Source organism: Manacus vitellinus, unplaced genomic scaffold (assembly GCF_001715985.3).
Source record: "Manacus vitellinus isolate BGI_N305 unplaced genomic scaffold, ASM171598v3 scaffold_6_pilon, whole genome shotgun sequence".
NCBI classification, from domain to species: Eukaryota; Metazoa; Chordata; class Aves; order Passeriformes; family Pipridae; genus Manacus; species Manacus vitellinus.
Genome location: NW_021940750.1, coordinates 7,762,486 through 7,785,311, shown reverse-complemented (window position 1 = coordinate 7,785,311; position 22,826 = coordinate 7,762,486). Strand labels below are relative to the sequence as shown.

The window sequence follows — 22,826 nt, the reverse complement described above, 5'->3', positions numbered from 1 at the left end:
TTTATCCTGACTGATTTCACAGTATGCACTCAGTTGTGCGAGAGCATTACTGGCCAGCAACAGAACCGTACTGCTCTGAAGATGAAGTCACCCTGACATTTCAACACGTCTTTCTCCATAAGAAAAACAAAATTCTTGCTAATTCATCTGTTTCAGATGTTCAGTACTAATTCTAAATCATCCAGCACCCAGAAAAGTCACTGTCCTAGAGCTATTTACTGAATTCTTTATTTACTAATTCACTTAATGGCGGTATTCAAACTCAGCTTCTGGAAGTCTATGGGTTGACTGTTACACTCCTTCCCACTAAATTAATTCATTCACAAAAATCCCAGTGCATGAATGGAAAAGACAAAATATACATGTAAGTTACTACTTATGGATTATGTACTCAGGCAGACCTAGAGAAGAGATTTATTACCCTATGAAAGACTAGAAGGGTGGAAATCATTAATAAGAATAATGAAAGTGAAAAACATCACATTTGGATTGAAACTGCATGGGGAATTCAATTAAGTACAGTACATCAGTGACAGATTACTACCAAAACATAAAATTATCTTACTATAGGTAAAAGAGTAAAGTACTTCTCAAATGGTATTATGGCCTTTGATTATGTCAGCCAACAGCCAAATAAGCACAAAAAGTTTAGTTTAGATAAAGCAGAAGGGATTTGATTTTGAGTCCCAAAATTATCTGAATGCAAATTTATAGAACAACAAAAATTTAGAGGCATGCAGTAGCTGATCCACCACTTTCTATAGTAACAGTAAGTCTGAGATAAGTCTAACAGATGGAAAGCTGATGGATAAAGTTTCCTTAAGACCTGAATTTTAATATTTGGTTCACCATTACTCATTCTTAAACATAAAAGAGGTTTCCAGGCAGGTCTAGTTACTCTTTAGTATCCAATCACTTAATGCCAAATCAATACCTCCAAACATCGCTGCCTTTGGAGAACATGGAGGAGCGGATGACCTCAGGAGCCATCCAGGCATATGTTCCAGCTGCGCTCATTTTGGTAGTTTTATGCCATTCCCTGGCCAAGCCGAAATCCGTGATCTTCAACATCTTGTTGCTCAGATCTCCATTTTCCACCTTTTCGAGTATCAGTACTAGAGAAAAGGGAAGGGGGGGAATAAAAGGTATGCAGAGTAAAGCTAGTATTTATGCAAAAAAGATTCTCCTGGAGATCTCCCAAATTTCAAGATTCTCCCTAGCTTTTAGTTATTCAAACATATCATACTCCATTACAAGTTATTTCAAGCTGATCCCTTCATCTGACAACTGAATAGCTGTCTAGCAAATAACTTCAAATTTAACAAAAGTACCAAGACCCAGAGAACAAATACATAATAAAATAATTATTTAATAAAGTGCCTAGTGTTCTGTATAATAATTCTCTGCTAAGAGGAAGTGAACCACTGTAACTTCTAGAAATCCAGATAAGGGAAGACATTTCCTAATTAATCCTCTCTCAGCAAGCCAGTAATAGCATCTTTTTCTTGAACTGCTTAGAGGACTTTTTTTTTTAAATCCAGATACACACACAGGCTGGATATGCCCTTCATTTAAATGTATTAGCAGTGGAAGCTCTATGCATAATTTTTTTTAAAGTCACAATTGAAAAAATGTATTTATGATTGGTAATAACATGGCCAATTCCAGATTTCATATACACCACCACAGATTCCCTCTCCCATCATTATTAAGCTACTTTTTGGTTAAGCTGCCACAGTTTCTATCTAGTTTCAGTGGCAGAGGAATCTAAACCCAAGAACTTCAAAAACACCTTGAGGTAGAACTCCAGAATGATTTTTAGCCAGCAAGTTGTACTGTCACACCACTGGGAAATGAGTGTAAACTAGAGGCCAGAACTATCCTTTAGCAGCATCTCATTATCCTATTTATCTTAGTGTAAAGTGACCACATGGGTTGTGCCAGCAATGTAACATCAAGCAACAGATTATAAGAGGACACTAAACTTCCATAACTAATGCAACCATAAGCCTGTGAAAGAATTTTCAGCTACTTTGTCAAAGACCACAAAGTAAAAATATTTGTATTACTATTAGTCCAAAGACCTCACAGCAAAGACCATCAAGCCAGTAATATACCGTCATCATGCTGCTACTCTGTTTTAATGTCATTACACACTCAGGTTCTTCAAAAACATGAGGGTGTTTTTTTCCTTTTCTATGTATGCATGAATTAAAAAACAACCTCAAAAAATAAACAAAAGAAACCTTGGAACAACCCACAACCAAAGAATCATGGATCATAACAAAACCTACAAAAAGCAAAACTGCTGCTAAAATTACTCAACATATAAAAATCATCTTCAGGACTACTTTTATCAGTCCATGAAAAGACTCAAGTATCAGTTTCAAGCTAACACAGTTTTTGGGGGGGGCGGGAGGAGGAGATGTAGGAAAGGGAAGGAAGAGGAATCTTGCATTCAATCTCATACTTCGCCACAATAATCAGTGGGAATTCCCATGAAATAAAAGCCTGAAGTGTTATTCGGACCCTTCTGGATAATAAGTAGCACACATCTAAACGTTAAAATACTGCACTTACTTTTACTAAAGTTAAATTGTCTGTTCTTTGAAAATTTAAAAAAATCAGTTACTCTTTCTACATGGCTTCAGAATTCACAAAATACTACTTCAACAATTGTTGTGATTATTCAAGCTGTGAATAAATTAGACCTATGGTTAAGCTCTTGGGTCTTGCTTCTTTTGCAAAATTCCTTTCTAACACGACTGAATGTTCCGTTTTTCTAATTGCAGAAGAAGGACGAGACTGAGGCCTAGAGTTATTATTCTCTTTGTTTGGGCAAAAGCATACACATTTTTAGAGCAACACTTCAATGTAGAATAGAACCACCACAAGAAACCAAGGAACAGAAGGCAGCTTCCTTTGAGCCTCTTCTTCTAGTAAGGTTAACATTTTCCCTTCTTTCTAGCAGATGAAGAACTACTAAGAGAAATTGCCTACAAGTCATTCAGATTAAAAAGTGAAAAGCTTACTAGAACATATATATTATATCTTCTTCTAGCACATACCCATTTTGTCTAAAGAGCTGTCAGAATAACAAAATCTAATTTTAAATTTAAATGCAGTAATACAGAGATATACAGTGATGTCATAAAGGCAAAGTAAAACTCTGGAACAAGAAAGCATGGGTTTGGGGTTTGTTGTTTGTTTGTTTTTGGGTTTGTGTTTTTTTTGCTTCCCTCCATAAGCACAATGAGGAAAAACCAAATTTATTTTTCACAAGGTACATCATATTCTGTCTGAATGAGCTCAATAGCAGGACAGAGCACCATGTACCACAGTTGGTTTGTACATACTTTCCAAGTAGGAGGTTATTTAAATTTAATTACCTTGATTTGCACTAAGTTCTAACAAAATAATTAGTACTTATATGGATCTTTTGTATCCATGTTCTTTTGTCAGATGCAGGATATTAAGAAAGTTACCATGACGAAAGACCACAGAGAAGGACAATGAAAGCTGGATTTATTGCAAGTCCTTGATTGTTTGGTTATATCCTTGTCTCCTCTCCTATTTCTTTGTAATAACTGCTTGGGATAATAATTTCGTAATCCAAAATTTTAAAAATTAATTTTAAGAATGGTATCTCTTTCCAGCATTTGCTTCAGTTCTCCTTATCATTATCATATTATTCAGTATCAATGGGCCCACTTGTACCTGTCAGATTTTCAAACCAAAAACACTGATTCTCCCCCTTGCATTTGCTTGAATTTCAATGAAGAATTTGTAAATAGGTGAAATATTAATTTCTATCAATTTCCTCCTTAAAAATCTCTTTTATGGAGAACACAAGGCAGGTTGCTAGGACACAGCTAATGCACTTTACTTATGCTAATCAACATGGTCTCATTTACTTCTGTGTTTTATCTACAACCAGTTAGTGCATCTTGTTTAATACTCTTGAGTGCAAGTCCTCAAGCACTACTTCTTCTGCACTCATGTTAGTCTATCACAAAACAAACAAGAAACATGAAACACAAACAAGTAACATACTTCCTACATTTACAAACATACCTTTCCATCTTTGTATAGATTTGATCACTCAGGACTGAGCTACAGTGGCCAGATGATTAACATCTGGCCTAACAAGTTCAGACACAAATACAGAGCACTCCGAAACTCAGCTAATCTACCAAGGCAGTAAATCTCCTCATTCTTGGCTGCTGATTTTAAAGATCTGCATGTGATACATAAGTTTAAAATAGGTAAAAAATTTAACAGAAAATCTTTCACATTGCCAGCCTTAAAGAAAGAAATTCTTTGGCAGCAAAGACACTGGGCCTAGTTTTCAAGGAACTGGGGAAGAATGAGATCCTAATCAGCAGGAACATGCAGAATGTGTGTCAACTTGTTAGGGGTGGATCAGTTTTTCCCTATTCCAGCAGGGTCCATGCAAGAAATCTCTTCCTGAGTGCATGCACAGAGCCAGCCAAGTTGTAGAGGAAAGTCTGCTATGTACCGCTGCTTCTCTTTTTCCTCTGTAGCATGGACTAAAAGCTGATCTTAAGTAGCATGGTGAGGAGCCAACCAGCAGTGTGCAAAGGGGACTGGTGAATTAAATCAGGTATTACAAGCACATTCGACAGCTTTGAGCACCCAACTACTAAAGCAAAACAACTTAATATGGCAAATCACCAATACCATGCTTTTTGCAAACTGCAAGTGCGAAGCAAAGCACGGTGGCTTAAACTAGCATTAAAAATTGCCAGCAACTTGAGGTGAAGTGCACCATGAACATGTGACTTTACAGGAGTAATAATTCAGAAGCGCTCACATATGTTTTCATATAGTCCTGAAAGACTTGAAACTTGTCCTCTGGAAAATCAGCATTTGACAATGAGAAATTAAGTACTGCTCACAGGAATTCTGTCCAGCAAGACAGCTCTTCCACATCTCCACGTGTCCCAACATGGAAGAACTAAGAACAAATTTGCCTTAGTACCTCCTAACAAGACTTTCCCTGGATCAGGTGGTCATCCAGATGCAGGTACATCTGATTTAGGTGTGTAATTTCAACCATTAAGAATATACTAAGAATTTTATTACCACAAGGACTCTCAAGAACCATTACTGGTAATGATTCAAACCCACTATTTTATTTCTTGAGAGCCAGGCATACTGTAAGTGCTAAAAGACAATAGTCAATTGAGACAAGAAAGGTCTGAATTGAAAGATACAGAAGTAGAAATTAAACACTGGGCCTCCTCTTATCTAGGTTATGATGAAGATTAGTCTTTTTTCTTTGAAATGAAAATGTCTGTTGAGGTTCTTTGAAATGAAAATGTCCTCTATTCTTCGAGAACATCTTTGATGTCCTATAAGAGTATATTTTCCCACCAGACTCTTATGAAAAAATTTCCTGAAGTACAGAGAAAGAAGTAGGTACCATACAAACAAAGGGGTTAGGCAACCAAAGGCAATAAGCCAACACATACTGAGGAGACAGACTAACCAGGAAAACAGTACAAGGCAGAATTCAAAGATTTGACAAGACTCAGTCTGATGCAGTCCTTAGTCATACTGTCTGACATCACAGCAAGTAAATAAAGTATTGCTAGAGATGAGAAAACTTGTTACCATTATATTTTCAGTACTTTTAGCACAGGTTTCCATCTATGTGATGCTTTGGCTTCTGCTCCGGACAAAACAAGTTGCAGTAACAGAGAGGAAAGGCAGCATTGCATGGCTTGCTCTCATCACTAACTTCACAGCATCTTCAGTCATCTCTGAGTAGTTCAAAGCTATAGGTAGCAGTTTGTAGTCTATTCTCTGAAGATTTAGGATACCCTGTGATTGTAACTTCGATACTCCATGAACAATTACCATCATGCTCACAGTAGTAACTGCAGCACCCAGGCCTGCAAGACCATCCCAGATATTAAACAGCCTTTCTTAATTGTGTTCTTTAATTTGCCCTTATTGCCATGAGTGAACTCAGCAATCAAGATCCATATTACCTGAAAATCATCCTTAGTCAACAAGTCCTGGTATTTATCCCTTCTGAATCACAGTAATGTGGAAGAGTATAATTTCCACAAGAAGTCCAGTGACTTAACATATGGTTCCATTTACTTGTTTTGAATATTGAAGCAATAGTTAAGAGGCCAGAGCCAAAGCAGACTGATAAAGTTTACAAAGAGCATCTTCAGTATAGTCTGCAGATCACTGAATGTTGGCCATCAACCAGATCTTTCATCAGGTTTAATGTTCTTTGGTTAGTAGGTAACACCAGATGCTGAAACAGAAGTATCATTAGAGACTTTCCTGATACAACTTGAGTTTCTCATCCCAGTCTCAATCTGCACAAAGAGTCATGGGGTGTTAACTCAGTCACTGGTGGCACCAGTGCTTTTCTAGCAGAGTTGGAAGTGATGGAAACCATCTTCTTGAGGTCAGGTGAAGCCAGTTTACCTTCCACAGTTTAAGTATCATTCTGTATGTGCATTAAAAGCCAACAGGCTATTTTCACAGAATCCAACGTCAGTCTTACTGAAAGCCATCAAGCCTGTAGAAGTACACATATCCTAGTGGTAACAGATCCCAAAGGATACGTATGATTATCAGTTTCATGAGTCACTGTTGTATATCAGTGGCATCAAGAAGAATCGGGGGTTTTTTCTAGAGCCAGGGCCAACTCAGATGCTTTTGCTGTTTAAACAAGGATTTGTACCAAAAACAGACACCACAGAAACAGATCGACCGATGTACGACCAACACAATGGTATGTGACGCTGAGTCAGCTCTTCCTCCTGTTCCACCCCATTCCGAATTATTATGCTTTACTAGAAAGATAAAAAACACCTGATTCAAAGCAATATAAAAACCAGCTTGATTAAGATTTCTAAAATGCTATCATATCCTTCAGCCCTCATGCTGGATTCTTCAGTTCTGTCTCATCATCACAAGGCACTATAAAGAGAGATGCCTTTCAGAAGGAGCAATCACCACAGTGAAAACACTGAAACTTGCAGCTTTAAAATTTTGTTAGTGTGGACATCCTTTACTGTACCAAAACCAGAGGTTAGTTCTAAGTAGGCAAAACAGAGGATCAAATGAATTCTGAAGAAATACAGACTGAAGTTAAAATTTATGGATTAAATGCTGGCCAAGTTACAACTCTGCCATAAATTATCAGATAAAACTACAGAACAGCTGCCCTGGAAGCAAGTAATAAACATTTCTATAGAGATGAAATTCTGTCTTGCATGCATGAAACAGAAGCCACAACCTCACATGTTCAAAAGGTGAATTTCTTCCCCTTCCCCCTCCTCCATTGCTACAAATCATTACGATGAAAGCTGGCCTAGATGAAACAAACTCACGGGATCTCAGAAGGCAATCTTCCTAGACTCCAAACACAGCCAGAGAAAAGACAAAGCCTCGACAGAAGGGGATTCCAAGCATAAGTAATATACATGCTCTGAATTACTCTCTACAGGAGCCTTGCTTGACTAGAACATCTGTGCTAAGTGCCCACTCAAACCATATGAATCTCTGTGGTCTGGTGTAAGCAAGCTATTCAATTAAAGAAGTTCCCCTACACACCAGATGTTGAGAGACAAATTTACTTATAGTTGAAAGATTACCTAGTGTTCTGAATTTCTTTAAAATTGTCAGAAATATATTGTTCTATTGGCAGACAGCTAATGTAAGTCAAACTGGTACTACTGTGAAATCAATCTTAAGTAAAACTGTCCCTTTGCCCATGAAGGCAGCTTGAGGTCACAAATCATTGCATCTTGCATCACTCACCTTAATAATCACTGAATCAGTTAAAAGTCAATGGTCAACATCACTGTCAAACACCCAAACCCCTACTACAAAGGAGGACCTCATTTCCAGATATTACACAGTTGTGTTTTCATTACTCATGCATCTACCAGAAAGACATAAGAGCAGATAAACAAATACACCAAGACATGGTAAAGATTGGGATATAAAGCTGTATAACCTTTGAGGGGTATAGAGCTGTATATATTTTGATCTACTTGGACCTGTATTTTAATAAACTGTAAGAGGACTGTGTAAGCCACATCCAATATGTCAGTATCATTCCTGCTTCTTAGCCATTGCAGTAAGAATTTTAAAACTGCTGAGCAAATTTTGTTTTGTTAATCTTCTCAACTTTATTACAGCATTCCAATGCAAATAACTGCACTGTTGATATATTTTTCACTCTGCTTAACCCAACTGATTTGTATTACATGTTTTTCATCTTCTCAATTATGCTAGAAGTACAAACAGTCTGAATTTCTTTCCTTCTGACAAAATATACACCTTTTTACCCCTTTTCTCTAATTTTCATCTACTCTCCTTCTAAACGCACTCCTCTATCCTACATAAACAGATAAATCATCTGCACTGCATCTTTCAATCCAATCACTTAAAGAAACATAATAAAGCTTTACTTAGGTTTCAAGTTGTTAATTTCACAAAACCTCAGTCATACACCTATTTTTAATCCAGTACCATACTACCTCCAGTATGCATAAAAAGATAAAGAGGTAGATTTATTCCACCAAAAGAAATTTGCTACTAGTGAAATTAATAAAAAATGTTTGGCAACCAAATTTATAGCTGTTGTTTTAATTCTCACATTAGGTCTGCTCACATTACACCAGCAGAGCCAGAAAATGTATTATAACCTTCTTCCACAAACTTCCCCTGGAAGGCAGTAACACTGTTAGATTTTTGTTTAATTCTTTTGGAAGGTTATTTTAGTTTTCAGCCATACTTTTGGGCAGTTAGGGCAGTGTTCTTAGTGTCCAGTAAGCCAAAGCAGTGGGAAAGAGCAAATACGGCAAAATAAACACTTTAACCCATGGTGATCCAGTTGCCAGTAACATCAAAGTCCTGGTAGAAAATGGTTTCTCAACTGTCAAAATTAAGTGTCAAGGCAGCAAGACACGGTAATATAATTGCCTTTTCCTGGTTTCTGAGCCTAGCAAAAGGATTAGGTTACTCTGCATAGTGTAGTGCTGAACAGAATACTCCTTTGCTTTGCTTTTGTGCTAAAAGCTGACTCATCACTTCAGAAGCAGAACAACATTCAGGGAGGAACTACTACAGTGTGATCTTCCACAGCAAAATAGCCCCTTTTTAATATATGAAGGTAGAGGAAAGGGGTCCCTGTCTACTGCACAAAGTAGTATGAGCAGCCAGGCATACTGAAAGCTGGCTTCAGCTTTTTCAACTACTCTGCTGTTGTATTCCCATTATTTAGCACACAGAACACCAAGAAAATAAAGAAGTTCCTGTCTTAAAAGGCAACAGTTGGTAACAAGAGAATACCAAGGAAAGCAGGAATACCTTGCATACCACAATAGTTAACCACCAACATGCCCATTGCCCCCTGCATTTCATGACAAGAGCAGTATCAGCAACTTCATGCTCCATTTCCCAATCCAGAGAGTGTGTGTGTTGTATAAGGAACACAGAAAAAATTACAAAAAATCCAAGACAGTCTCTTGCATGGGCCAGCTCACAGTTCGCACCAAGTCATTTACCTGTGTGTGATGCTAATCGGTAAACTTGGCAACAAGAATAGAAATCTATTAGCTAATGAACATCAAGCCTGATGGAAATGGTTCCAATTATTAAGTGAAAGGAGAAATAAAAAAGATAACAATGAAAAAACTTGATAATGTAAACTTAAGAAGGCCTGAAACCCCCAAAGGTGGTGGATATACCTGAATACCTGTGTCAGTGCACCTCAGTAGTTCTGTTTCAGTCTTCACCACCATTAGCACTGCTGTGGGTCAAATGCTTTGCCATCCAAGATTCTAGGAATGTGGAAAGCAGTCATATCAAGATATACAGAAAATCTCCAAGCAAAAGGATTTAGCCTGCAAACACATCCCACTCACACCCATGACCAAGAGCCACTACTCATTACTTTGTGCTGTGCTCGTCTCCTTAGGGCCACATCAGCTGCTTACACAGTTCAAGAGGCAGATGGCAGCAACAGTGATGGGTGGGTGAGAGTGACAAGAGGAAGGACTATAAATAGGATAAATATGTTATCTATGTTATTTTACTTGGTGTAGAAGCATTCAACTCTAATATTTAAATCATAACTGGTCATCCAACTAGCTCTCAGACTCAGTGAAGTTTCTTCCCCACTCTCCCTTATTTTTATCTGGACTCTCAACCAGGTTTCTGCTTTACTTTCAGTGCTTCACCATATCTATTCTTGTTAAGATTGAAGAGAGGTGAGAATACAACTACCTGTGACCTCAAAGGATGAAAAATGGCAAGGGAACTCATACAAAATTACACCGCTCTACCCAACTTATCTTTCCCAGAATAATACCACACTCTTTTGCCACAGTTGGGTGTTTTTGCAGATCACTCCAGAGCAACTCAAGCACCAATAGATACAACAGCCTAGTACTAGATTTGTTTTCCCACAGGCCTTTGCTCATCTGCTACTGTATGATCACTGTTTTCAAAATCAGCAAGGTCGACCAGAAGCTACAAAGAGGGGAACTAAGGCTTTCCCTGTCATAGTTGGAACGTGAAAGACCATTGTTGGAATTGAGTATTACTGAGTGGAAATATTGGACACACTTTATTTCTTCCTCTATCCTAAAAACAGAACAGTTTACTGTGGCTTTACTTACCGAAATGTAAAATACCAAAAGCTGTCAGGTAGAATAAGCATCAGCCCCTCTACTTCCTCCATTTAGATAATTCAAGTACTAAAAAGAGGTATATTAGATACTCAGTCCATCAAATCTCAGGTGCAAGAACTTTCCAGAAAAAAAAGAACAAAAAAATCTTCAGGAAAACCAATGCTTTTTCATTCCAAGACCCTTAAATGCAAAACACGAGCAGGGTTTCAATTCTAAATAATACAAGTCTTTTCCATGGTATGATTTAAGAGCAATCCAGACCCATATGGAGAGGTACTACCATTAAACTTCTCCCTGTCAGCAATACAGCAGAAGTCTCAAATGCAAGAGTTGAAGGAAACAGAAAACACTTCCATTTCCAAACTATTCAAAATTTATTAAAAAATTGCTTTACACAAGTTTCCCAGAAAGCTAAAGGCTTCCTGAAGTCCAAGGTTTGCCAGAGAGGATAAAAGATTGATTAATATCACAGGATCCAGACTCACCCACCCATGGCAGAATGTGTCCAAAACTGAGCCAATCTGTCACAGGAAACCTTGTCTTGAACAAAGAATCTCCTCACTCAACCCTGTACGTTTTCTAAGGGTTTGTTTTTCAGACCACAGAATAAAGCTATCCGAGCCAGGAGAGCTCTGAAGGCTCTTTATGAGAACTTCTACTCCTAGTCAGAGGGTCCTTGAACACTAAAACATTAATACTATGCTTAAATTTTAATTTGTTCCCTGATACACATTCTGGAATTTCACAATTGGGACAGCCAATTTTAGCCTACAAATCTTTTTGCACTCATCTCCCCACCATCTATGTATAATTTTCACTTTGTACAAATCCCTTTCACTGTCTTCTAAGTCTATTTCCACTCCAAACACTTTTCAACTACTGTGAAATTCATGAAAATGTGGATTAACTTTTTTAAATTAAGAGTAATTCAGAAAAATCAGGTAAGCATATTTTGCCTCTTGCATGGGTCAATTACTACTTTTTCTACTTGTTTTTATCTGAAAAGTGAATTAAAAGTTCCACTGTACTCTGAACAAATGCAATGCATTCTGAAATCTTCAGGGTTCTTATTTAGAAGGTACTATAGTAATACAAATATTAATCATTGTCCTCTAGCTTTTGAACAGTCCTTATTTAAAGGAGACAAGTACTCGTAGATGAAATAAAAACATTCTTGCACAGAAGATGGTTTCACTAAACTCAGAATGATTGTTTCAATCCTATTTTCCCCTCCCATAAATAAACAAAATGTCCCAAGATACAATTCAGCTCAGAGGGCAGTGGTGGGAAATACCAGATGCCAGATAAAAAGATAGCTCTAATATGCTGCTATATGCTGCTGCATTGTCTCAGAGAGCCAGAAGACAGCTACTAAGTCTGCAATTTGCCTAACAAGTCAAAAAAGCAGTGCTATTGCAAAGGGAACAAGAGACTGAGATTGCTAATTATTAAGTCCTATTGGCAGTACAGTGGCATTCTGTCTTGAGGGCAGAACAAAACATTTGGGAAAGGATTTCAAAAATTCACTCCAAAATCAGATTTCATATTGTAGTGGTTTGCCAAAATCTAATTTGCAATTTTAGCTCTACCTTCCATAGTCAGACGGCACAGTTTTGCTTCACAAGTATCCAGATAATGAGCAATCTGCTCTTGATCCTGCATTCAAAGTACTTAAAGTGATTAACAGATCTGCACATGGAGTGAGTTAGGGCTTTCCACATGTAGCCTTTACCTACCTTCTGTCGGGTACTCTGCTGTTTATTTCAGTACAACTGCATCTTTATTCTAATTTGTTTGTGCTGCAGAAGGCTAAGTGTTGCCTAAGATCCTGGAGAGGACAGAATTAAGACTCACTCAAAATTTCACATCTTAGAAGCAAAAGCAAAGAACACAAATATTGTCTCTAGTAATATGCAAATATTTTCTCTCTTTTATTACTAACCATTCAGCAACAGTACATTTAAAAAAATATATATACCTTGGAACCAATAGCTTTTTAATTACTAAGTACGTGTGAGGGTTCAGCAAATCCATAAAGCTGGCCAAATGTCTTCTTCTATCAACCTAGAGGAGGTGATGGATGTGACAGCACAGCAGTTCTTGGATTTTAAGCCGTGCAGTACAGTAACTCTAAAGAGCTTCATGCATAATGGGGGAGGGGATAAGAAAGGCCTCCAGAGCCAGAATATATTTAGAATCGATCCTTTTACCTAGCCAAGCTGAAAAAAGTCTTATCACCTTAGTGATCTGTACAAAACACTTGGAATGCTCCTGAAGAATGCTCAGGTGAGTTTCTGGGAAAAATAGAGTTGTTCAGCTCTGGTTTCAGATTAAATCCCACCATACTGCTGACATTGGAACAACCTTCTAGCTCAGGCATGGATTATTGTACTCTTCATAATCAGTTAAATGCTCCAAGGAAAAAATATAATTACATGAGTACTCAACACAGGGCATCACCAAACCATATCAGTCTGAAAGCTTGCAAGAAATCTAGAAGGCAACAACAAAAAAAGGAAGGGGAAGAGTAAAATCACATGAATGACACTCATCATTTGTCACTCAAGAGACTGTCTGAAAAGAGATTTAATAATAATGCTGGTTCAGTGGGAGCTGTTTCCAGTCAAACAGAAACATGAAATACACTATGAAAAAAGTAGCGCAGAACTGTTTTTAGTTTCAATTAAGATGCCTTTATGAAACAGGAAATAACACCAAGTACTGTTCATTAATGGAGTAAACTGGTACTCCACAATCTACAAGGTAAGGAAGATGTAAAAGCTTCACAGGCAGCAGCGCAATCCACACGACTTGTGTCTTGTGCTTGATTTTTTTAAAAATCAGATTCAATTAAAAGAATTAAGAAAAGGTAAAGAGGTCTATTTCCATCCATCAGAATAAACGTTAAAAGGCTCTTAGATGCAAAATCAATGCCAAGCTACAGTTGACAATAGTGAAATTCAGAGTTTCTTAAATACTGCAGACTTTGACCTTAAGATGAGCAGAACAAGTTGCCAGCTGCTGAGAAAGAGGGTGGTCCTGCACTGTAGCACACAGAAGTCCACACAAGACAACAGCTCATGCAGTAGAGCTTTCAGAAAGCTGTTCACTTTTTGATGTGCTACGTTTCTGTTTGGTTTTTTGACCCACCTTACTCTGTAATCAAAGAGTCTGACTATACAATAATCTGATGAAGATTAGGAATATCCCCTAGTTACTAGATGACCGTAATCATATCAAAACCACACAGTATGTGACTGATTACATCAAACTAGAAAAAGCAAATCAATAAATCCAGAATTAGGCATATCAAGTTCTATCAAAGTAACGCGATTTTTCTTGTTTGCAGGATCCCTGAACAATGCAAAGTCAAAAGCAACTAAAGACTATTCTCTCACATCTTTTCATAGGCCCATAGTCGTAGGGGAGAAACAACTAGAAACGCAATACTTTTCTGGTAGGTGGACACACGGCCGGGTTCACACATATCCCACCACTCTTAAACATACCAACTTTACAGCAATTATTCATACTAGCAATTCGTTATGGTATACCAAGAACCCTCCAGGAATTCCCAATTTAAGCACAGCTATCACTGCAGTAAGCAAAATTTTAGGGGCAAGAGTACTGACCTCTTACTAGTCAGCGAAGATACTGGCACACCGTCATTTGCTATACATCTAAACAATGAGTCTATACATAAGCAAGGTTGAAACCTTGCTAGCATTTTAGATGTTTACAGTTGTAATACAAATGGCATTTCTCAAAGGCCAAAGCAAATTCCAGAAGCCTGTTTGATGAAGCATCAAAGAAAGATACTAGGAGCTTGTCTTGTAGCTGTAAAAATCATCCTGAACTTAAGTAGTACAATATTCAAAGCACATACAGGATTTCAGAGATAATGTGGGGAATCCATATGTGCACTAGATAATGTTTGCTGGTTTGGAAGGGTATTTTTATTCCTAATAGAAAATGGTGTTATAATAAATGCTTGAGCAATATAAAAGTGCTTCTAGAAAGCAAAGTGGAAGGGCACTGTGTGGTAGTAACACAAACAGTTCAAAGAAAGGCTGCCTGTCCTCTGCTACTTCCTTCCAAAGAGGACCCTAAGTGATGCTGCACCATGCTGCCATTACCACTGTAAATTCCAAGCCTACAGGGTGGGACCCAAACATTTACTATTCTGTGAGCGAGTCCTCTTCTTCCCAATCTTAAGAAACACTGATGAAACCAAACAACACAATTCTAAATCATTATACATTGCAATAGTTTCTCTTAATGAATGAGGTTCTGTTATTTCTTCTTCATATCTGCAAAAAGTTAAGGTCTGAGAAAGACTAAATTTACCTTTCCATTAGCAGTCAGACAATTAAGAAGCAATTAACAGACATGCCAATCAACTTCAGCACATCTTTTGGCAATCAAAGTCACACCAAGATAACAAACTATTCTAGAATCAGAAAGTAAATATGTACCTAAAAGCAGCTACTTAAAACCACATGTTACACTCTGTTTTCTTTCCAACAGCTTAAGACTGCTTGTCCTGTCATAAGGAAATATGCACCATCTTCAAAATGGTATATTACTTAATATTAAGGAAACATCTTGGGTAATGAATCATCACATCAAAGAACGAAACTGTGTTTAACATCTGATGCTTCCAGAGTGAAATTGTTTCAGATATGTTGAAATTCTGAATGGAATTGTTTGATAAGAAAAGCAAGAGTGAAGCTGCTGACAGAAGTCAGTCAAAATTCAAGTAAGTTTACTGATGTGAAAGCAATACCAAAAAAACCCAAAAAACGTGGAGCTGAAAAAATTATTCTAGTTTCCCAGAAATTCCACAACAAGGCTGTCCTCGCTCTTGCTTCTTGGAAATTTCAGAACAACACAGATTTATCCCAGCTCTGTCACAGATGGTCAGACAGTGAATTCATGGGATGCCTAGGCACACCTCCTGCATGTCAGAGCGTAGGTCTGTTCATATCTGTTCTATGGTTTCATGTGCACAATTCGGAAAAATTGCTTAGTGCCAAGACTCTCAGATATTTTTTTCTTAGGAACAGAAAGAACCCTGCAAAAAAAGAATGCAGTGGCCCAATGACATGAAAAGGATATTAGGTAGGTTTTCAACAGTAATAGACAATTTCATTTCTTAAAAACAAGAGGTACTCTTGTCATACTTGTCCTTGAAGATAACAGATTTCCATCTGTAAAACTGCCTTTTTACTACTTGATGTGAGCAGCAGGATACCAAAGTGTTCTTGTGGACATGAAACCTATTTCATAAAGACTTTCTATTTTTGACAAGCAATTAATAATGACATCAATTCATATTCAACTAAACCAAACCATTTACAGGAGATATATTTTAATTTTGGAGCTCTCAGAAATCTACTAAAACATATAACATAGCAATATGAAAGCATCTGTCAAACCTCTCAGAGGAAAACAGCTGCACTAATTTACAAAAGCTAAAGAAGAAAAAACCCAACAAAGTGCTGAAGTACAATATACATATTGTCATCCTACTTCTGTAAATTCCCAGTATCTCAACATCTTAAAAATTAGCAAAACTTTCAGGCATAATTTACATTTTCTGAATTAATGGTACATGAAATTAATTTTTTTCATTCTTTTCAATAAAAACTTGTGGTATTAATGGCATGAATTTCCTCATCATATTACCACACGCAAAAAGTTATAGTTACTCAAAATTTGTTTTTAACCGTGATACAATTGATCAGGATATCAGCACAAAGGATGATATTCTGGGGAGACAGAGAAATAAGCGAGTAACCAGAACTAGAAGTTATGCACCATTAGCAATATCTTATAGCCTGTCCATAGAAACAGATAATTGCCTAAGGGCAGAACCTCAAAAGTCATCTTTCATCATCCTTAGCAGTATATCCAGGCTGTTTGAAAGGCTTGATTTCTACTGCACACATTTTTTAAACTTCAAAGAAATAAAAAAAAAAAGTTTACCAATTTTTGCTCCTGAAAATTCATCTCCCAGATTTTGTCTTCCCTACCACCACCCCAAAAAAAAAAAAAAAAAAAATCACATTTTTATCACTTTCCTCTTACAGGGCAAGGGACTACCAAACTAAGGCCAGATCAATTATTCACCCAGTGAAAAGCATTCAGATGTCATTGAAATAGTTTCACTACACTTTACATAAAGCATTACTCATACTCATTTAATTGCACTCACAAAGGAAATCCATTCTGATAAAAGGTACAACATTGGAGAATTAGTCAGCAAATTACACTGAAGTACCAGAAGCAGCAATAATAACAGTGTTCTCCAGAAGAGCTCTCTCTACAACACTGCCAGACAGAAGAAAAGGTGTACATCAAGTACTTTTCCTTCTCTGAACAAAGACCAACAGAAGAGTGCCAACTATGATTGGATTGGGATGTGAACACTGAAACAAGTGTTCACAAATCCAATGTTACCAACATGTAACACTGACGTCCTGCTGTCCTTGAGCTGGATTTGAACTAGTTGTGTCTAAAATCTGTCTATACTTTGAAAAAAAACCCACAAACCAAAAAAACTCCAAGGAATATTTTAAGTTCTAGGAACAACTATCCATGTGAAAGTCAGCTCTACTGGCATCTTTATGAACAGAAAAAAGCTTAACTACATTAAATACGCAAAGCTATAGGAGGGTTTGGAATTCTTTAGAAAGCTAGAGCTTGGAAGAGCAGGATATCACAAGCTTACCTTGGTGGTCTAGAAGTAGGAGTGGTGAAGACTTCAAAGAACTAGAAGGGAAGAACTACTGACTTGGCTGATCCAGAATTGTTGGGGTTTATTTTGAGCTCTGTCCTTACCTCTTTCTTTGTTTGACCTTGGCCATGCCACTTTGCTGCTTATCTTCTGTGCCACTTTGTGGAACACAACCATAGTGACTTTTAAAAAGCACTTTGCTAACTGGCATGGACATCCTCAGCAAAATGTTTCAATGTAGTGTAAATAACAAACATGTTTTGCTGAGACAGTCAAAAAAAAGGAGCAAATACGCTTTTGCTAGTGCTCTGCAGTATTAGTTAACTGGCATTAGTCCTATAGCAACACTGGCATATCTAACTTTGACAGACAAACAGAAACAAACAGAACTAGCTTCGTTATTTACAATACTTCACTAAAACCAACAGGACTGTCCTTTTTCATCCTAAGCATTATATGCCAAGTACCTTCCTCTGGCCAGAAATGAGACTTGAATCACAGGTAAGAGATAAAAGGAAGGGAAACTCTTTAGTGCTGTGCTAAACACAGTGATGTTGACTTCACTGGGCATTTTCAGTTGCTTTTTTCTATAGCTCAGCATTTAGATTATTTAGGTGCCTTCACACTGGAAAAACCTACTACCAATTCTGTAACATACACTCAATGGCTCACCAACATGCAGCTAAAGAAGGAGAGGTTGGCAATATAACCAGATGAAGAAAGGAGAAGCAGCCAGTGAGGACTCTGTCAGATTAATAAGATTAAATTTCATATAGAATAAATTGAATCCCTTATATCAAATGCCAAAATAAGAGAAATACTTATCTCCTCACACAGCAGAACCAAACAGCTTTCCTAAATTATCTTCCTTCTCTTGTGTAGTTTATATGACTGCTGGTAATGCCACTGGAACACTTGCCTACCAGACTCACTGCCAACTGAACTGACACTCAACAAAATAATTTCAGGGACTCTAAAAATAAATCACAGGTGTGCAATTTATTCTGTAAAGACCATTATGCACTCATTTCCTGCTAACATCCCCAAAGCAGTGAAACAGGCAGCCCTCAGAACCTCCAAGATTTACAATAAATCTGCCTCAAACAACACGGTAGTAAACTTACAGGGCACCTTTCCTACACTCTAGATGTATTAGCATTAAATGTAAAGTTATGAAAATGAAAAGAAGAAAAAAAATTAAGAAAAAATTTCCTTCTTTTAACCAAAAAAGGTGGACAACTTGGGTCGGCATGCTTTTTGACAAGGAGAATCTCAAGAAATAAACACCTTCTGGAATCGTCAAATAATCCCCTTAAGTTCAGTCCCCGCATAAGATGAAGTTACCTCCCAGAGTAATCAAAATCCTACATTCTTTATTTGCACCACCAGAAACACTGACAACTATTATTTTGGTATGTACTATCTGAGTCCACAAAGCTGCAATAGTTTAAATTAAATAGCATTTTTTTTTTCAGATCCTTATATAATTGGGTAATTTCTCAGACTTGTATTAATGTGCCCACTTGACACATTACTGCTCAAAATGTAATGTGACCTTAAAAGATTCATCATGAAGCACTGTCCTGATGCATTCTCTATCTGCTGAAATATAGGCAGACATCTGAAAACAAGGCATTCTCTGATTTTCTTCTATTCCAGGAGAAAACTTGATTTTGAATAAGGCAACTCTATTCTTTTGCACTCCTCCATGTTGTTCCCTAACTCCCAAACTAACTCATCCTGCAGCTTCAGGTGCATAGTGTACGTCCCAGCTGGTGCAAGATGAGTGTATGAGAATCACTATTATTCAACATAGGCAGTACCAACCAGTAGATCAATACAGTTGATGCTCCCACAAAAGCTCTACAGTTCTTATAGATGTTTAGTACATTGTAAGAAATGTGTCTGCAAGAATCATTTCCAAGTTCTTGCAAGCAGAAGCTGTTCCCTCACCAGAGAGACATTACTGCCTATCAGTAGGTGGGTGGTAATTTCCACAAAGGAAATGCTACATCCGTGTAATTCTGCAGGCACAAAGCTAAGGAGAAAACCTGTTCTTGATTACCCACAGTAATTGAGAAAACTAAGTACATCAGAAAAATAAGAGAAAATGCAAGCTATATATAAGTCAGGATGCAATAACATACTTAGTCCAGTAATCTTTACGAAACTAATAAAAAGCTTTCCACAGAACACAGAACAGAGAAATTCCCAAGATGCTTATTACATATAATGGAAAAGGGATTTCAGCAATGCAATGACAGAATAATCAAGAAAGACATGACTTGGGCCTACAGTCCCCTATCCCCGTAAAAAAGCTCCACCATTGTTATAATCTAATATTTATGATACTTGCTATATAGATTCACTCTAAAAAGAACATATATTTTTTAAAACATCCCTTCCACCACACAGCCCAGAATGAGGAACTCCATATTGTTTAATAAAATAAACTAAACAGCTGTTGTAATGTCTCAAGCCCATACCCAAGGTTACTAATTCATCTTATTTCAAAAGAGAGAAACAAAACGAGACATTTTAAGGAAAATTGATTAAGTCCTTCCCTCCAGTATCAGCTCCTATATTTGTTTACCTTCCCAAATGTAATGCTGCTTGCTCCAGACTTAGCTGGGATAGAATTTTCCATATACCCATTATTTCTGTACTAGATTTGGTGCTATCTTTGATCAAGACCACCTTTCCCCTACAAACATAGGACATCTCTGAATCCTCCCATAGGCAATCCCACTCACTCTTCCTCTTTCTTTACTATTGCTTCCTCCCAAATGAGGGAAATTATAGTAATACATGTAGCAAACCCCTCAACTTCTCACTGACAATTTACAGTGCAGCACAATTATGCTCTGCTGATTCACTGTGACAAGAGACATTTACTCTTGCTGCTGACAGCAGAGATGTTTTCTAGCATCCATATCTGTTTGGTTGGCAACATTGTGCACCGGTGTCCCTCTAGTTGGGCTGGTTCTCTTGTTGATATGTTTACCTTTAACAGGTAGCAGTCTCTGGTCCAAATAAAACAGTGAAATACCGTCAGCTAGCAGTTTTTCATCTTAGAAATAACTTTCATTCTAAACCTCAAAAATGTTCAGCTAGCACTAAGCAATAAAGTCTTAATGGCCTGTGAGCAAAATAAGCAAGTAAATATTTTCTTTGGTAAAGAGGAAAGGCACGACACTTAAAGACAATTATTTCTTATTCACAGCTGCAGCCAATAATCCACTAACTAAGAAAATCATTCCTTAATTTTACAGCATTTATCAACATGCCCATATATACTGCCATCTATAAGAGGAGGGTTTAAATATTAGGGCATCTTTATAGACATTAAGATTGCCTTACTCTAACAAAGAGAAACTTTAATAGTATAAGAATAATATTGTAGAAACTAATTTGAAAGCTCTCATAGTTCCTATCTGCAAACTCACTAACAAGAACTAATAATACTTTTTTTACACCTTCACAACAAACCATATGAATTCATTGCCACAACATTTGAGGCAAAAAAAACATAGGAAGATTCTGCAAAGCCTGGAAATTTACAGCATTTAAATAGTTAATGCTAGCTCATTTGAATCTATTTAAGATATTAAAATTCCCATCTGTCAGATCTCTTTGCTAATGTCACTGCCCTCAAAGCAAAAGGAAACATATGCCTGCATCCCAGCCACCCAGTTCACAGTGCTCCTTTTTAACTCAAGTCATAAACGAAAAGGAGTTCATACTAACACACCAACCTAAACCACCACAGCTAACATGCAACTATGTGTTTGCTCTTGCCATCTAAACATAGCCAAGCAGAGAAAAAGGCTAATCAGATGCATAAGGCATCAGGAAAGGAAATTATGACCTTTAAAGTACTGCAATAATTTGCTCCCACACTCATAATGTTCTATGTGTGTGTTTGAATTCAAGGCAATTTTAAGTTTGTGAAAAGAGACACACTATCAGAGCAATACCCAACTGGCAAATAGTAATGCTGTTGGTATTACAGAGTAGCTAAAATCACCGCGATTTCCACAATCCTAACTGCCAAAGTTCAATCCCCATGTTCTATAATGGGTCAGCTGCATCCCATGTAAAGCATCACAAACATCAGCTGATCCTGGATGTAGAAGGACACTTTATTTACCCAAGTTAATGTTTCTGTCAACACCAGCTCTATGATGGATAAAGAGAAGATCCAATTCAGCTGGGATGGGTTAAATCTCCCATAATGAAAACAGGCTTGCATCCCACCTATACAGCAAAATCTAGCAAGTAAACGAAAGTTTGGGAGCATTTATCTTAACAAAGGAGTATTTACCCTTCCAAAAAGTGGAAGGAGAATATACATATTAAGTTCAGTAAGACTTTCCAACATACAGAAGTCTGCTGAAATGCCAATAAAACAGACACTATTTATGTATGTATATTAACTACTAGAGAAGCACGCTTCATTTACAATTGCTTTTGTATCCAATCAGATAAGTTGCTTCTACAGAATGAAAGCATTTACAGGTTTCCTGCGGTCTGTAGCACCATACTGTATAAAAATAAACCCCTCTGGGATTAAATTAGAGGATACAGTGGTTCACAAGAAAGGATCACTAAGTTAACATTACTCCCCTTTTTTCTTTATATGATTTCTTCTCAAAAGCATACCCCAGCACCCTGACTGTTCACTGTGTAACACTTACTGTTGCTGGACTTCAGGTCACGGTGAATTATGGGAACAATCGCTTCCTCGTGCAGGTAGTTCATTCCCCTGGCAATCTGTACTGCCCAGTTCACTAGTATGTCAGGAGGTATCCTTTTCCCAGACAACACTCTATTTAGCGATCCTCCACGGGCAAACTCCATGATCAAGCAAAGATTAGGTTCCTTTAAACACACGCCCCTGAGGGCAATGATGTTGGGATGTTTTAACATCGCAAAGAGCTTGGCCTCTTGGCGGACATTCTCAATGGTCTGGTTGATGTCCTCATCAGGGTCATAGCGAGCTGCCTTGACAGCAACCTCATCTCCTATCCACACAGCTCGATACACTTTTCCGAAGCCCCCTATGCCAATGATTTCCTCCAGAACAAGCTCTGAGAAGTCGATCTCCAGGACTAGGGAAAGAGGAAAAAAAAGATGTAAACATTTAGCAACTGTGCAGCTTGTACATCAACTGAAGGTCCATGTTGCCCAACCTCACCCTTACCCTTGGAGGAAGGGCCAATTTTCATGCCAAAACAATACAAACAAAAGCAGTAGTCCCTTCCAACAATCTCTTAGTGCCAAATAGTGTGATAAAATAGATCTTGCAGTATCACAAAACCTGTATGAAGGTTTTATGTCCTCTTACTACACTTAAACTCTTATAACACTGATGCCCCTTCCCACCACTTACA

At 37.5% G+C, this 22,826-nt stretch overlaps 1 protein-coding gene across 4 annotated transcripts in view; it reads right to left on the bottom strand.

The window, feature by feature from the left end:
• The window catches only part of MAP3K9 (mitogen-activated protein kinase kinase kinase 9), a 60,255-nt gene extending 37,783 nt beyond the window's left edge, over positions 1-22,472 (bottom strand). For 3 of the 4 annotated variants that reach the window (XM_018082414.3, XM_018082413.2, XM_018082415.2), the window contains exons 1-2: positions 22,131-22,472; positions 935-1,115 (exon numbers count right to left, since the gene is read on the bottom strand). In XM_018082414.3, the coding sequence (XP_017937903.1) occupies positions 935-1,115; positions 22,131-22,362 (413 nt within the window). In that variant the 5' untranslated portion in view covers positions 22,363-22,472. The remainder of the gene's footprint in view (positions 1-934; positions 1,116-22,130) is intronic. The other variant, XM_018082416.2, reaches the window with a different exon arrangement.
• Between the last annotated feature and the right edge of the window lie 354 nt (positions 22,473-22,826).